Raw genomic sequence first — 18,210 nt, forward strand, 5'->3', positions numbered from 1 at the left:
ATTTTAAGTAAAAATGAGCTTTTATTTTAATATTTCTCAAAATATGTTAATTTTGTTCCAACATTTCTTGTTCTAGTGGCCTGAGACACGTTAATGGCCTGGCGAATTTTTAATAACTTTAAAATTTTTTAACCGATTTCTGTTTGTTATGTCTCATTAGAACGACAATTACGTACACATTTCGATTCTTTTAAATTGAATTACAAAAGTAATTTTTTAATGGCAAAATTTTTACAAAAACTGAAAAAAATGAATTTTTTCCCCTTGTAAATGCATCTCAAAACTTCAGAGGGCTTGCGGCACGTCTTAACCCCAACCGATTTACCTAAAATTTTTTCAGGATGATTTTTTTACTAATGTTCACCAAACTGGGGGGTGAGAATGGCCAAAATCCAACTTTCGTTTATTAAGGGCCACCCTAGGGTACCTTCGACATGTAAAATTTCAAAATTCCAGAGCAATATCTATTATGAATCCAAAAATAAACGATTTTCAATTTAAAAATTTAAAATTAAAAATATAGTAGATTTTTGCTGTTTTTTGGGCGAATAGGTGACTTAACTCTTTTTTTATTAAAAAAAAATACTTTATTTAAGAAGAAACAACAATTTCATGGCTTTCTCTAAGTTATCTTTACGAAAAACATGTTGGTATAAAAACTATGTTCTATTTTTCGAATATGTCGGCCTAATGCCCTTCGGAAATTGACCTATTGTTTATAAAAATTTCAACATTGAGCCACATGTTCTAAAATCCCGAAGCTGAGATCAGAAAACGGAAAGCAGGTTTGGAAACCTTGATATGTTCCCTATTTATCCCCAAAGTATTTTCCCAGCACCGAAGGAAATGTGGACCCTATGTGCAAAATTGTAAAACATACCATTTTTGGCATTTTCGTTCCAATTTTTAGGAATTGCGGGATTTTCTTTGAACTTTTGACAAGTTTTTTACACTTTCCCTAGGGGAAAAGGAACTAACACCAAACTTATCACGTGACAGTTCCAAAGTAGTAGGGACCGGTTCCAGTTCTAACACTTTATATGAAGGGGACCTGTCACTTTAACATGGGGATGTCCTAGGAAGGGGTTAACTGACACCTATTTGACTCTTTGTGACAGGTCTCTGAACTTACCTAAATGGACGTATTCAATTTCGGTTAATACAAGACCTGTCTCATATATTGTCCCAAGTGAACAAGTCGCTGAACTAACCTAAGCGCACTTATTCTATGTCGGTTCAACGTATTTTAATAATATTTGGTAAAAATAGTTCAAACAATTTTAATTCTATTTGGTGACCAGTTTCATAATAAACTGAACCGGTTCATTTGCGTTCATTATGTGACCTATCACAGTGAGCCGAAAAGATGTGATTTCACCACTTTCTAGACCAACATCATGCCATATAAAGATATTGAACATAACATACACAAAACCCAGTCACAGGACTAATTTTGTGTCAGTTACCTTTCCTCAGTAGTAACTACTAGGGTATTCATTCGGCTAATGATCGTTCGATTAATCGAATAATTTCTTACGAATAATTATTCGAACAATTTAAAAATGGCCATTTTCGAATAACGAATAATTCGAACAATTTTATGTAGAATAATCGAATAAAACGATTAAATGTTCATATCGCTCATTTGCTGCAACAACGTCATAATTCAAAAAAAGGCGTTTCGAGAAAAACGGCTTTGAATGTTTTATAACGTTTTACTATTTCTTAAATAAATTTTCAACACACCATGCGATTTCAGAAATAAAACCTGATTTAAATAGTAGATATTAATATCTTTCTAATCTGTATTTAACCCAAAGTTTTACTTGCCAAATATACGAGAAAACATGAATTTTAATTTTGACGTTTACAACGAAAAAACTCTCTCATACAAAAAATAATTGACTCAGTTCAAAACACCCGGATTTTGAGTTATGACGTTGTTGCAGCAAATGAGCGTATATATTTAAATTTATTAAATTGCTTAAAATTTTTCAAATTTAAATAAGTAATAATGACTCACAAAAATTTTATTGTTTCTGAAATTCGACAAATAACTAAAGACAAATGGACTTTCGATCACTGTAGATGATTGTTCCGACAGCTCCTTCTATAAATATATAAATATTACTGCAAGCAGTTACAATTCTAAAAACAAATCTTTCAAAATTTTTAACTTAGGTCTTGAACCAATGAAAATAAAAGGTACGGAATAAAATATTTGTTATTTAGCTGGCGAATTATTAGAAGACTCAAAATTTTAACTTAGATTAAAGTGAAGTTGAATGTGATGGAGAATGTGATTTTGAAACGGTCGTCGAAAGTGATATTGAGGATGACATTTATAATGATTACATTGAAATAGATGAAAGCCATGATCTTAAAATATATGTATATAAGTTATGTTATTAACCACGTACGTAAGTACAAATATTGCAAAGTAACGTTTTGTTGCAAGAAAAGCATTGAGTTCGTCTTATACATGATTTTGAAGATCGTTGAATATCTTTGTCTAACATGGTAATAAACTTTTTGCGTATTTGTAAATGCGTCAATCATGCACTGCCTGACTTCAAATTAGCCACGTTAACTGACAATAATATCAAACTTTGCACAGATTCCCTTTATTGTGTAATTCCCCAAGACCACTTTATTAAGCAAAGATTCGGCAACATTGATAGAGCTTGATGTATAATACAATTTGTTATAAATAATTTAGATAAAGTGAATAATTAACGACATACAAAAGTTCTTAATACGTTTATATTGTATTTGAATTCAGGATCATGTCCAACTACACAGAGAAAACAGATTCGTGATAGCAACCGAATTTGTTGCCAATCGAATGATTCTATCTTAGTGACCAAATTTTACAGTTGTGACTACAATATTTTGTAAGGGATAACTAAAGTTAGGTTCCCTCAACTGAAATTCTTCTTTATCAACTGACTTTCTGTTGTTAGAACTGAAAAATTCTATGTGTGCAACCGAATCATTCGATTGGCAACAAATTCGGTTGCTATCACGAATCTGTTTTCTCTGTGTAGATACAATTTTTTATAGCTTAGCTCGGAAACTAAAGGGTTTGCTAGTCAATTGTTTTGTAGATTGTTCGGGAGTTATTCTGATCAGAATATTTCTGTTGAATATTTAATGATGGACTTTGTTTTCGAATGTTTTTTAACATTATCAATCAATACTTGAATTGTTAACATTAACGTTATTTTTTGTTTTTCTTTAACAATAAAATATTAAAAAACCGACATCAAAACTTCATTCTTTACTTTTTTAAAAAAAAATTTAAATTATTCGAATAATTCGATTAATTTTGAACGTGTGATCGAATTATTCGAACAAGTTAAAATCTCTTATTCGAATTATTCGTTTTATTCGAACAAGAGAAAAATCGAATAATTCGAATACCCTAGTAACTACACTTCAAACACTTTAACACCTATCATAATTCGTTCCTTTTTGTAATAATTTTGTATTCACTGGTCACAGGACAAGTGCTTTTAGAGCAATTGGCACAAATTTCCCGCAGGGTTGTTATTTAGAATGACAACTTTAAAAAACTTTGAAAATTTCATTGAGTTTTGTTAATAAATAAAGATTTTATTAAATATTTATTGAGTTTCTAAAACTAAAATTTGTATCAAAATTTTAATAGAATTGCAAATATTAGGAACAATTTGATCCACATTTATTTCGAAATAATTTTTGTTGTTTAGATAAGTTAACTTTTTGGTCTAACAAAAACTAAATCTAGTCATTATTTAAATTAGATTAAAAAATATGCCACTTTAAAACTCACATTAAAATATGAAAAAGTGCAATATTTTTGAAGAATGGAGTTTTAAAATGGCATATTTTTGAATCTAATTGAGATATTGACTTGAAATTTTGTTTGTAAGACCAAAAATTAACTTATATAAACAAAACATAATTTGTTCAAACTCACTTTAAAATGTTGATTTTGTTTATTTGTCACGACTAGGCGGATAGAGATATTTCAAAAAAAAACAGCTTTCATATAATTTTGGAATTTATTAGAAATAAGACGAGAATTTAAGCAAAATATTTCGACCACCATTACCGAAGATATTTGGGAAAAACTAAATAAATTCAAGGTAAAAATGAAAATAACCATAGGGAATCGACTTTCTTAATTTTCTTAAGCCATATGTCTTCTTCTACGATTCGTTTATATATCATTTTGCAATCGGACCACTAGTTTAGATGATTAAAATTTTGATTTTACTAATACATAGTTGTTTTTGTATATAAATTTTGTTTTTAAAGCGTATTATAAATTAAATATAAATATGATGCACACAGTGCTGTTAGGCTTTTTTTGGGAAAAATCGTCAAAATTATGAAAAAAATCGTCAAATTCGTCACAAAAATTAAAAAAAAATCTTCATAAAAGACTTAAAATCATGTTGTAATCATTCAATTAATTTTTTTATAAAAATTTTATTTCTTTCTTTAACATAGATAAATCGATAGTATTTGTTTAAGTACATTAATATTATTCAGCACAGTGTTTTTGTTACTAACTTTTTAATAATATTCACATAAAAACTATTTTGAAATACTATTTTAAAAATAAAAATTCTTCAAGGGTTTTTGTCTCAAAGAATTTCTTGTCTTAGTTTTATTTATATTTATTTGGCTAAAAATACTGATGAATTTTGTAAAACTATTAAGTCATTTACACCATCACATAAACTCGGAAACGCTGGTTTATTGTTTGATTTGACTTTTTTCCAGAAAATATTAAAATCGAAAGAACTTTCACTTATAAGCAAAGACTCGATAGAATTAATTCTTAATTCCATTTTCGAAATCAAATTAAACTGTATCTTTTAACCATTCCGGTAATTATTGCATTATGAATTAATTCATAGACTTAATTCATTTGTCCTTCAAATGTATTGAATTCATTCCAATTCCTTACGGAATCATTAAAATGTTCCATAATTCAAATCCATTATAAAATAGCTTTAAACATGTTTTGAATGATTGCATTTTTCTTCAATTAGATTTTGATTATGACAAATTTTAATTTTTTTACAAGTAAAGAATTATATTAAAAAAAAGACTTTAAAGGAAGCTAATGCTCACACTGAATTAATTCGAAGCTCTGGGCCGAACTAGCGCATTCGATATCGAGTAAAATTCATCGTAATTTTGTTATTTGCGATTATATTCGATATCAAGCAAGAACTTCAATATCGAAATTAGTTTTCGATACGATAGCTCACGATAGCCAGTAGCTTAGTTGAATATCAACTGATTTTTAATTTCTCAGCGGATTTAGAAAGAAGAAACTGAGGCCAATCGAATGGTATATATGCTATTTAAGTTACTTTGAGAAATCTTAATGTATACCTCAAACAAAAACTTTTTTTTTGTAGTCGACAACACCTACCAGAAAAATAGTTCATTCTTATTTGTATCTACAACAAATTAATTTTAAATTTCAATTGTACATTGACAAATCTTTAGTTTTACATAAATTTCAAGAAAAACTTCCTCTCTTTTTTATGTATTTATTTTAATTTTTGAAATAAAATTTAAGTGGAAAAATCGTCGGCATGTTAGCGAATTTACAAAAGAAATCGTCAAATCACTAAATTTACTCAAGAAAATCGTCAAAATGACGTAATATCACACCTAACACCACTGGATGTACATAATAAATAATATTAATCATACGTCTACGTGTATCATTTTTCGAATGAAAACACATTGATTTGAGTAAAAAAACGTAACCACTATTTTCAATACAAGTTTGCATTCACAGTTATAAGAACAAACTATGTCAAATAATATAATAATGATCTTATCTAAACCAAAGCTTATTTATTGAAATAAATATTGGTTCAATGGAAAGAGAAATGTCGATTTTTTAGTGATTACGCTTTTATCTTTAAATATTTCAACAATGTGAATATACAATTCCTTCTCGTTTAAGTTTTCATAACCACCATTTCTGATTCTTAGCATTAGCTCTGCCCATTTGCCGTCAGTCCTCTATTATGTGATTTAGACAATTTGTTATTAAAAATAAAAATAAATACGTTGTATTATACTCCTACATAATTACTAGCTATCATCTTTACCATCTTTTAATTAAATTTCTTGAAATATTGTATTTAATCCCACATTTCAAGTCTACTCACATGGACATGGAAATCAATAGTTTTAACATTGACTTTTACAAAAATAAATGTGTCTCGTTTTGCTTACTATTTCATGTTGTTTTTTTAATGTTTAATTTTATTTAGCTGATTGTGTACTTTTGACCTTTTTTTCTAACTATCCCAGCACGTTTCCAGGATATAAAACAGTTGTACATGCGTAACACAAATGTGTTTATATGAAAGTATTTTTGAGTGTTACAAGCATTATGTGGTTGAATTTAACGAGGATAGTTGGCTGTAAACACCCACATAAATACTTACAGACAGAAAGTGAGTAACTCAATATGTTAAAATAAATAAGAAAAATACTAAATGCTAAATTAACCCATGACCCCCACCTGTAAGAGATGTATGTTTTTTAAGATGAATTTACAATTTCTGGGAGAACTATGTAAATTCTCATACCGTTTGTAATTTTAATTTAAAGGATATTTATTTCGGAAGTTGAAATAACTTTTTCCTTAAATCCGTTGAATTAAACATTTCGTAGGCCACAGATATCTTACGGACCCCTATTTATTATCAATACATCAAATATATTTTCACATTTTCGAAAATTTTCTTTTTGAATATCAGGAAAATTAAAAATATTAAAATAGATCACGGTTGCCCAATGCAATTTGCTATATTGTCGACATTTTTAGTCGTTTGACAGATGCTACCAAAGTTAAGGCTTATAAGAAATTTTCCCACTTTTACAAAAATTTGCATTTTTTTCGATAATAAATAGGGGAAATAAATTGCAAGCATGCCTTCTTCAAATTTAGATACCTCAATCGGTGGTTTCAGTTGATCTTTAAATGTGCTTAAGTTTTGTGTATTTAAATACCCAATAGCCAGAAATGGGTTAACACAATGTCTGGTTGTTAAGTATGTGGGCGAATAGAGATTTCCTAACACACAAATAAAACAAAAACGAAAGGATATTTAGGAGTTTAGGGTGATCCAAAAATAAGTTTATGACTATTCAATTTAACCCATTTCGCTCCGCTATTCGATTTTTTCGAACAGTAAAAATAAAATTTTTCAAAAAAATGTTTATATGTGAAAAATTTGTAATTTCTGAAAAATTTTGGTATGAATGTTAAGACAAATCTTTTAGCTAATAAGAAACTATATCCCGACGTGACCATCCCCACCCCCTCGTTGATAGGGGCAATTACATTATATTAAAAAAAGTGGCTAAAAATAGGCATTTTTTTAATTAATTTTTAAAAATAGTAAAAAAAATAAAATTAAAATAATAAACATGAGGAATTATGCCAACATATGTAGCTGTGTCATAAAACATAAAAACCATGATTTACATGCAACTACAGTTAAGTTTAATAATAAGATATAAAACATAAAAATTGGTTAAAAAATGTTAAAGTTATTAAAAAATCGCCAGGCCATTAACGTGTCTCAGACCACTAGAACAAGAAATGTAGAAACAAAATTAACATATTTTGAGAAATATTAAAATAAAAGCTAATTTGTACTTAAAATATATCCATATTTACTTTCATTTGCGTTGTTGTCTTCGTAGGATACCGTTAACCTATACCCAAGTATAACCAAACAAATTTTTTTGACGGCAGTTTCAAAACTCCATTTTCAAAATTTTAAAAATTTTGTTAAACTAATTTCAGAATTTTTTGATCATCACATTGGGATTTATTGAGAACATAATAGGGAATAAAAATATGACAACACCTCTTACAGTTTTTCCGTACCTGCGATTTAAATTTTGCGATTTTTGAGAAAAACTAATTTTTTGGCCATATTTTGGCGAATGAGCCGAATTTCCTACTGTTAAAATTTTTAAGTAAAAGCTATTCATAATATTATAGTCCAGGTAATTTTAAATATAGTGTGAACGTTTTACTAAAATCGGAAAACGTTAACCCTTAAATCGTGAAGGTCAAATGTCAAGTTTTGCAATATTTGGAATTTCTCTTGGAAAAATAGCGAAATGTTATATATTTTTGGGCCGGTTTTTATGAAACCCTCATTCACCACTTTTGGTGGTGTTGGGTATAAAAGTTTGAAAATATATGAATTGTAAGCTTTACATTTCTAAGTCTATAAAATAAAAATATTAAGAATTAATGAAGCAATTATTGGTGGATTCATATATTACTAAAATTACCACATAAAACCAGTTTTCGAATTCGGGTGGCTTATTGAGTTACCGCACTAAGCCCATGAATTACTTTGACCCCTTTCACAGTAGGCAACTTAGTTGCGCAAGTCTCTTGCCCAACAACAAAACAGCATGTAAAACTTTCTTCTCCTTAACCCGACATTACCTCTGGCATCTACAAACACGAGAGACTTGCGCAACTAAATTGCCTAGTGTGAAAGGGGTCTTACTATTGACAACATAAAATTGTTTTATATTCTATGTTAGTAAATCAATTAAAACTACTGGAAGTTCTTAAATTCATGTATTTTTTCTCAATTATTTACTTCTAAATGTTATTTTTATTTGTCTATGGAGTATTTTACTTCATATTTGAAATTTTTCTCTGGACACAATTTGTAGCACAATTTGTACTGTCATCACGTTCGTACTTGCTTGCACAACCAGCTAAGTCTGGTCTTAGTTTAATCAGTAGTTTACACAACTATTTTGCACAGCAGTTCGCTAATGAAGTTAGAAATTAAATAAAAGGATAACGATGTAAAAATGTGTATTTTTTTCTGACCAAATAATGGGATAACATGTATGTGTTTTGATATTTTGTGCTTAGTTTTCATTAATGTCACATTCGTTGTTCTTTTGCACGTAATATTTTTTCTACTATCCAAATTACAATACTGCTTAATTAAAATACACAATTTACTGAATACTAAGAACTGACCAAATAGAAAGTAGCTGTGAAGTAAGGATTTAATAAATTATTAAGTTTTTTAATAGACTTGTTTAAAATCTTTTACATTATTTAAAAAACACAATAACAAACTTCAATGACACCCTATTTTTCATTTCAAAATAAATCTATTATAATGGCTTCATTATAAAGTTTTTTCTTGTTTATTTTCATTTAAATGCAGGAAATGAAAATGCTGTGTTTGTGAGAGTCTTTTATGTCAAAAGGATATTGATTGATTTCCACACAATTATATGTTTTTATATTAAATAATGTTTTTTTTCAAATGGCTCTAAAAGCATCATTACACTTCATTGCAAACTATTTAGTTTGATTATATAGATATTTAAAAAAAAAAATTAAATCAAATAGAAATTTATACTCACTTAAAATAACCCAATATGGCCAAGGATAATAATATGGCCACCAATGAGATGCCATAACCAACTTCATATATGAGATTTATATTATGTTTCCACTGAAATAGTCCAAAAGAGAGATAAAGATATAAATTAAACCATAAAATACCAATGTTAAAATTAAAATTATTCTCACATGTAGGTCGTCTAAATTCACACACGTTGTGTAATTTGACCAGGATTTATTTGTTAACGGATGTTTGAACCACTCGCCATTCGAATCGCACTCCTTGTGAGCATATCCTGTAAATCAACAGAAACGAAAGCAAAATAAACAACAGTGTTTGTATTGAAATGCAAATACACACATCATCTATATTAGAAATGGACATTCAAATAAATCAAATGTTATAACCCAACAACACTTTGTGATTGAAGTTGTTGAATGTCATGAACTCAAAAATTTTCAACATTTATGATAATACAATATAAAGATCCGTCAGTTATCTAGAGACTTCGGAATGTTGAATTAAACATACATAAGGCCATCTTTAAATCCACTTCATTGTCTTGGCTTGAAAATCCGTCAAAAAGTCCGTGACTGTTTGAATGAAACACAGGTTTTTGGATTAAAAATAATTTTATTTTTTAACATAGTCTCCTTTGAGCTCTACACAGAGAAAACAGATTCGTAGTAGCAACCGAATTTGTTGCCAGTCGAATGATTCGGTTGCACACATGGAATTTTTCGGTTCTATCAACAAAACATCAGTTGATAAAGAAGAATTTCGGTTGAAATATCCAAATTTCTGTTACCACTTCTAAAATTTTGTAGGCACAACTGTAAAATTCAATCACTAAGGTAGAATCATTCGATTGGTAACAAATTCAGTTGCTATCACGAATCTGGTTTGTCTCCAATTTTTGTATTCCTTCCAAAACATAAGATTTGTCATCAAAATTGGTATTTTTTTGATTTCATCGCTGCAGTCAAATCTTTTTTCGCCGAGACATTTCTTCAGGTTTGGAAACAAGATATAGTCACTCGGGGTTAAATCCGGAGAATAGGCAGGAAGAGTGAGCATTTGTGAGCTAACGCGGCAGCCATATTGCGGAAAGCTTTCTCTTTCCCAAGTGATCATTCAAAAATGAAATCTCTGATCTATGTGAGATAGCTATGGTTTTCACAATATCTCGCACTTTCAATCCCCGATTGGCCAACAGAATATCGTGATTCTTATTCACTTCCTCAACTCGGCATCCAGAACGTTCGGCATTTTCCGTGCTTGTACGGCCTCGACTAAATTCAGCAAACCACTTATTTACTATTGAAATTTATGGTGCAGAGTTCCGATAGTATTTATCAAGCTTAGACTTTATTCGAGGGATGATTTTTTCCCCAACTCACGTCTAACACAAACTAAATGACGCAGCTAGTTAAAATTTTGACAGATGACTGTTAACATTAACAGTGTCGTGCATTCTGTTAAGAGCCGGAAAATTCTAAAAGTCGCGGACTTATTGACCTAACCTCATATAAAAGGAAGAGAAAATACTTCAGTGTTTGAAGATAACAGGAAATCGGCCAACGAGGTTCTCTATGATACAAGATTTTTTTCGAGTTTTGCCAACTGAATTCATACCAACTTTATTCAGGCAAATGACAGGTACTGAACTGCCAGATTGGCTAGAGGATTATCGACATTTCTTCGCAATGACAAGCGTTAAGTCTTTATTATAAGCTTCTAATGGCGCTACGAACAAAGTCCCCAAACTGAAAAAAACCGGCTTCGCATACTACAACTCTTTGCATTGCCGTCCTTCGGCCGGGCGCAAAAGCTTTCTCCTCTAGGGTGTATCAAAAACCGGCTTCGCCCAGAAAACCCAAGAGGAGAAAACCATAACGCCCCGCCGAAGACCGGCAATGAATAAAAACTTTTCTGAGCGAAGGCAGTTTTTGATACATCCCAGAGTAATTTCATTATGAATTAAATCCACTATTTTAGAAATGAAAATTTCGTTTTTGTTTTTTCCTATATAAAATTGTGGGGTCTTAATTTATTTGTGGTTTGGAGACTTTATTCGTAGCGCCGCTTCTAATTACTAAATATACTATTGTTCTGCAATTACTACGAATTTAAAACGAAGAAAAAGTTTTTGTTAATAAGTAGGGAGGGAATACATTCGAAGGTTTTTTAAATGCAATTTCCAACTAGACTGTTCTAAAATACATTTTTAAAATATTTTACTAAATAATTTAAAATGTTTGCTGCGTTTAGTAGTTGCGTGGGTAAAAAGGCAGTCAATTTTTAAATCGCATACACTTTTCCATATATCAACCACCCACACACTCGATTAATTTTAAATTAGAAAACAAGTTAAATGTGCAAAAGGTATTTTTCATGGCACAAAGGAAGTAATTTTATATTCACAACTTTTTTATGAAACAGTAATTTAAGTTTTATTTAAGGTCAACTAAATGATGTAATTTTTTTCTTATTTTAACAAATGTAGCTTAAATAAAATACACACAATTTGTTCACTTTCATCTTATTTAAGTAAGGGAAAATTTTTCAGTGAGACTCATATGGAAGAAAGATGATCATACATATTTAAATTCTCCAAGGAAGTAATACTTATACATACATAAGTAGAAGTTAAATATAATAATTTTGCTGTGCATCCACAGGAACTTAACTACTATTTTTCAGCATCACTAGGATATTTCATATGGCATTGAGATAATGCTGGTTACGAATTGTCAATATCATTTTTCATATTTCATGCAAATGTCCTTCCAACTCTTAGATGAAATAACATTTTTTTATACAAATTTTTTTTCTGTTGTCTGTGAATTGATAGAAACTTTTTAATAATAACTATAGATGAATTTTTGAGAATTGAGAAATATCCACATATATTTACAAAAGTAAGCTTGTAAATAATTTATTACACAGAAGCAACAAACTATACTTTATATCCCTTAAAGGTCAAATCCTGGCTTGTACGCTCAATCCATAATTCAGCGGAGGTTCAATATGATGAACTTTTTGCGGTACATCTTGCTCAGTTGATAACTGAGCCTACACATATTCATAGCAGTGATGGGGTATAAGTTTTGATTTATTTTTGATCTCACACCCGGAAAAATATAATGTTGATATTCTTGCACACATGGCGTCATTTCCGCCTCATTTGTCAGCAAACCGAAGAAAAAATAAAGAGTTAATAGAATTTATTGCGAGAATATCAGAACGAAGCCAAGGAGAAAGCAAACCATTCGGCAGAAATATGTTCATGAAATTCAATGTACCTTTTTATATACCTAAAATATTCTTCAGGATATGGGAAGTCAACTCAAGTTCTATCCAAATTCAATGTCAGATTCATACATCAATGTATTCAGGCTCGGTTGCTATTTAATATCGACATAATCGAACCACAAATGGCTGAGATATAAGGAAAAAACCAGCACAACCTCGATTTTTTTACCTATTTTTAATCTATATCTGGATTACTGAGGCATTAATATAGACATATATAAAGACCAAGTAAATCGGACCTACAATTGGTCAAAATCAGGAAAAATATTTTTAATCCGATTTTTTTTTACTTTATTTTTTTCGCAAATAAATTAAAAAAATATTTTGTTAAAAATTACAAAAAAAAGTTTTGGACTTAAATTTTTTCGCTAATAAATTAAACAAAAAAATTAATTTTATCTACGTAAAAAAATATTTAACATTTTTTTAAAGTATAATTTGGTGAAGGGTATATACGATTTGGCACTATAGCTCTGTTACTTGTTTATATATGCCCATTATGCTGTTACCGACCAATTTCAGTCAAACATCGTTAAAAAAAAGAAGTAAGAAAGTATGGTCGGTCAAGCCCGACCATATAATACCCTACACTAAGTAAAAGAGCAAAAACATTTTTCTTTTAAAATTTCAATAATTTATATTTTTGAGTGATTTTCGGAAGTGGTCCTTATATGGGGGCTATGACGAATTATGGACCGATCAGCATGAAATTAGGTCGTGTGATTTATGTCTCTATGAAAGTTTACTATGTTGAAGAGATTTATGCACGTTAAGGTGATTTTCGGAAGCGGGTCTATAGGGAGCTATGACTAATTATGGACCGATCGTAACAAAATTTGGTGACATGAATTTTGTATATATAAAACTTATTTGGAGCGCAATTTGTGGAGATACATTTATAAATTAAACATTTATGACCGATAAAGTACAATTTCGGAAGGACATTTGTATGGGAGCTAGGTGAAATAATGGACCGATTTCAGCCAGCCAAATTTTATCGAAATATCTTTAAAATTGCGACCTGTACTCTGCGCACAAGGTTTACATGGACAGCCAGCCAGCCGACCAGACGGTCGGACGGACATCGTTTAATCGACTCAGAAAGTGATTCTAAGTCGATCGGTATACTTTAAGGTGGGTGTTAGACTAATATTTTTGGGCGTTACAAACATCTGCACAAACGCATAATACCCTCCCCACTATGGTGGTGTAGGGTATAAAAAGCAAAGCTTAAAGACTCTTGAAATTAAAGATTTCTTTGTAATGAGGTCCTACACCCACTGTTCTGATCTCTTCCCTTTGTAGCTGATTTTCATGCAGTGGTAAAGAATACATCCGTACTAAGCCTAAACACATTAAAAATTTTCAGCCAACCATGGCACAGTGGTCGGTGCTGTATGGAGTCGGCGGCCAAAAATACTTCCAGTGTAGGTATCAACATGTAATTTCGGTCACGGCTTTATAAATATATCAGAACTGTTTAATGATAAAACGGGAGTGTTTGATGACTCATACCCACCCCCTACCATATATTAGCATCCAAATTCACCACAACGATCAGTGCGAGGTTATGACATTCTAGTTAATCAAAATTCCATATCTCGGTAATAAATAATAGTACATTTATAATTTTTGGTACAATATACATATAATAAGGATATTACACAATTTTTTTTTCAAAAATGGGCGTAATTGTACAACTGCCACACTATAAACTGAAACTATAAACTTTTTAAAATTGATAAAAAATTAAAAATCAATAAGAATTCTTACTAAAAAAATTGCAAACTAAATCTGGGTGTGGTCCGCCCGCTCATGTGAGTTTTCTAAAATGGACTCCTTTTAGGCAAGCCAATCAGAATATGTATTTTGAACTTTTGTTTTTATACGATTGCATTTTTGGCAAAATTTTGAAATTTTTTTGCAATTATAATTTGAGCGTGTTTCCAAATTACTTTCTTCAAATGTGTAGCCCTCATTTTTAATATAGTTTTTCACGACATCCATCAAAAATATGTGAGCGCGAAAGTTTGCAATTATAAGATGTGACTATTGCAAAAACAATTTATAATAAGGACCAAATTCATAAAGTAAAAATATTAAAAGTCCGTGGAAAAGAAAAACACAAACACAATTCTTTACATGCATAACAATAACAAAGCAACGCGAACATAAACTAACAAAACACCTCACAAAAATTCAAAGTTGGACATCGAAAGCAACGAGGCCGCTTTGGTGTATGGGACATAAATCAAAGAGATGCAAAAGGATGCAGCTGAAATTTCCAATTTTAGAATCTTGGAATATTAACTAATAAACCAGAAAAAATCCCATTGGAGACATCAGGGGGAAACAGAACTAAAACTCTAGTTGAAATTGAAATATATGGTCGAACGAACACTAAAAATGATACTGGGCAAATATTAATTTTATAAAAAATAAAAAAATGTAATTATCTTAAAATTAAGTTAATACTTTCCAATTCAATATTCATTTTGATTTATTTCAAAAAAACATTTTTTTATATGGTTTTAATTAATTTAAAGTTGCACTTTTTCACTCTGCAAAAACCAACTGTCAACATGCTCTCACTTTTGAAGCTATTCCTGAAGAGTATAGTTGGAATAAAACAAAGACAACTATAAATTTTAAAACCTTGTTTTTATAAGAAATAGTGATGACACATTTGGTGACAAACTTTTCTCTTTGTTTTTTTTATTTTTGGCCTATGGGATCGACCAGTGTGCATGGTAACGAAATAAATCCTTCAAAGTTTTACGGATTTCACTAATACAGTTTACCATATTTTTGATAATATCTATTTATTTCGTATGTGAAATTCCATTTCCACTAATAATAACCCAGCTATTTTCTGCCAAATAACGTAAAATTATAAAAAAATATTTCAGACAATGTTAGTTGTACAAATTACTATTTAAGTTGTCCAACTTTATTACTTACTTAATATAATTTCGCATATTTTCAGCTAAACTCTGTATAATACTTAATAAGGAACTTAATCGTAAAAATTTTAAATACTTCACAATTATAGTTCTCCAGACATTCGCAAATAATAGTTGGGTGCCCCGATAGACCAGTCGATAGTGTGCTGAACTATTAATCTGAGGGTTGCAGGTTCAATTCCCGCCAGAGACTCTAGGTGTAACTGCAGAAACAAATACAAAAGATGCCAAAAAAATACTAAAAAAATAAATCATTGCACTTTTTACGCTCTTATTTGGAATTGCCCAAATATATCGGCCTCTAACAGCGTAAATATCTTAACCAACAATAATTTAGGATAGTTTACAAAATCTATTGAATTTTATAGCAAAAAATATGTTATTTCAAAAGCTCTCAATATTACTGTGATTTTTAAAATAAAACATTTTAAAGTTTGAATTAAACGAATTTAACACGGGTTTCCACACCCAACAGCTTTTGTATACATTATCATAAGTGCTGCCAACATTAACTGTCAAAGCACAGTACTGCCAACATTAACTGTCAAAGCTGCTAACATTAATATTAAGGCTGCCGAAAGCTCTAGAAATAGAAATAGAACCTTCTAGTTTTGTCCGTTAGATAATTCATTAAGCTTCTACAATATGTCACTGTGTATATAAATAGGTACAGAATGATGTTGTCAATCAGTATATCACATATTATCATTATAAAGTGTAATTTATGTGTGTGTATTATTGTGAATTATAATCGTGTATTTGTAAAAAAAATACTGAGTGACTAATTAAACTGTTGTTGTGTAAATTTGAATAAATATATAGTTGTTACAATTTTTAAACTACTAAACTGCTTTTATTTTCAATCAAAAGTATCCGGTTTATTTAAAGGAAATAAACAACCGTTTTTAAAAGTTAAAAGCGTAACAATATTTTGACATTGAATTGCAACATAATACTATGTTCACATTTGCAGAGTTAATCATCTCAAACGTGATTAAGCTCTAATCACTTCAAAATCGAGATGATTATCCATACATTTAAATGATTTGTTAATCACTTCAAATTGACATGATTAAATCTTAATCACTTCATTAATCACGTAGGATCAACTGAACATACCTCAAACTGATGATGATGTAGCATCGGCCACCTTTTAGTGTAGTACCGAAAAATAAATTTTGACAGAAGTTTTTTTTTTTTCTTTAAAAAACTTTAAATAAAACATCAATGTTCACAATTTCATTATTAAAAAATTTAAAATAATTTGCTGATATCTTTAATAAAGTATTTATTTCCATATTTAATGCCTTAAAGATATATAAATTTGTTTGTTGTTTTTTTATTTGTCAACTTAATCATTTTAGTGTCAACTTAATCATCTCAAATGTAATGTGAACGGCTTTGATTAACTTAATCAACATTTTGCTTAAACGCGTCTAAAAGCCCAAGTGTGAACATAGCATTAATCACTTCATTAATCACGTAGGATCAACTGAACATACCTCAAACTGATGATGATGTAGCATCGGCCACCTTTTAGTGTAGTACCGATAAATAAATTTTGACAGAAGTTTTTTTTTCCTTAAAAAACCTTAAATAATTTATCAATGTTCACAATTTCAAAATTAAAAAGTTTAAAATAATCTGCTGGTATCTTTAATAAAGTATTTATTTCCATATTTAATGCCTTAAAGAAATATAAATTTGTTTGTTGTTTTTTATTTGTCAACTTAATCATTTTAGTATCAACTTAATCATCTCAAATGTAATGTGAACGGCTTTGATTAACTTAATCAAAATTTTCCTTAAACGCGTTTAAAAGCCCAAGTGTGAATATAGCATAAAAGAGATATTTACTTCGTCTGTAGAATTTGTTGTTAGTCTCTTAAGATTTTTTGCTGTTAAGGGTCTTAATGTTTTCGATGAGCTTTTGTGTTGTTTAAAATATTTAAAATTTTAAGTCCATAGAGAAGAAGTACTAATTCCGTTTATTCACAGTTTTACTTTCTTTGTAAGTTTATTGTAATTCTGCCAACGAAATGTCATAAATTTTGATTTTAGTTGGAAACATCAACTACGTTTTTGGCTCCATACAGCTAAAAACATAAGCTAACACATTTGCAAGCCTATGTATGACTAGCAAGTAAATCAACTGAATTATTATGAAATATTTTGATTTTGTTCCATTGTCCTAAGTAACTTTATTACTAGCACATGCATATTTATCGAAAACTTTTCAAAAATTCATTTATATTGATTTAATGCCATATCACAAAAGTTCCTGGAATGTAAAAGTTTGCTAAAGTATTGACTGCAGTTGATAAATTTATTGTTTCGTTTCAAACAAAAATATAAATTGAACGTTAAACATATAAAATATAAAATGTTTAGTAAAAAGTATGTGGGGAGGTTCTTTTCTTCCAAGAATACCTAATATTGACATTACTGGACACAATATTAAAGACTACAATAAATGCAAATAAAAAAAAAGGACTGTTTTC

At 29.7% G+C, this 18,210-nt stretch overlaps 1 protein-coding gene across 3 annotated transcripts in view; it reads right to left on the reverse strand.

Annotated features, from left to right (window-relative positions):
- Dh31-R (Diuretic hormone 31 Receptor) overlaps positions 1-18,210 on the reverse strand; it is a 289,250-nt gene that overhangs the window by 54,154 nt on the left and 216,886 nt on the right. For all 3 annotated transcript variants that reach the window (XM_065513351.1, XM_065513352.1, XM_065513353.1), the window contains exons 7-8: positions 9,620-9,726; positions 9,451-9,542 (exon numbers count right to left, since the gene is read on the reverse strand). In XM_065513351.1, coding sequence (XP_065369423.1) covers positions 9,451-9,542; positions 9,620-9,726 — 199 coding nt within the window. The remainder of the gene's footprint in view (positions 1-9,450; positions 9,543-9,619; positions 9,727-18,210) is intronic.

Source organism: Calliphora vicina, chromosome 5 (genome assembly GCF_958450345.1).
Source record: "Calliphora vicina chromosome 5, idCalVici1.1, whole genome shotgun sequence".
NCBI lineage: Eukaryota > Metazoa > Arthropoda > Insecta > Diptera > Calliphoridae > Calliphora > Calliphora vicina.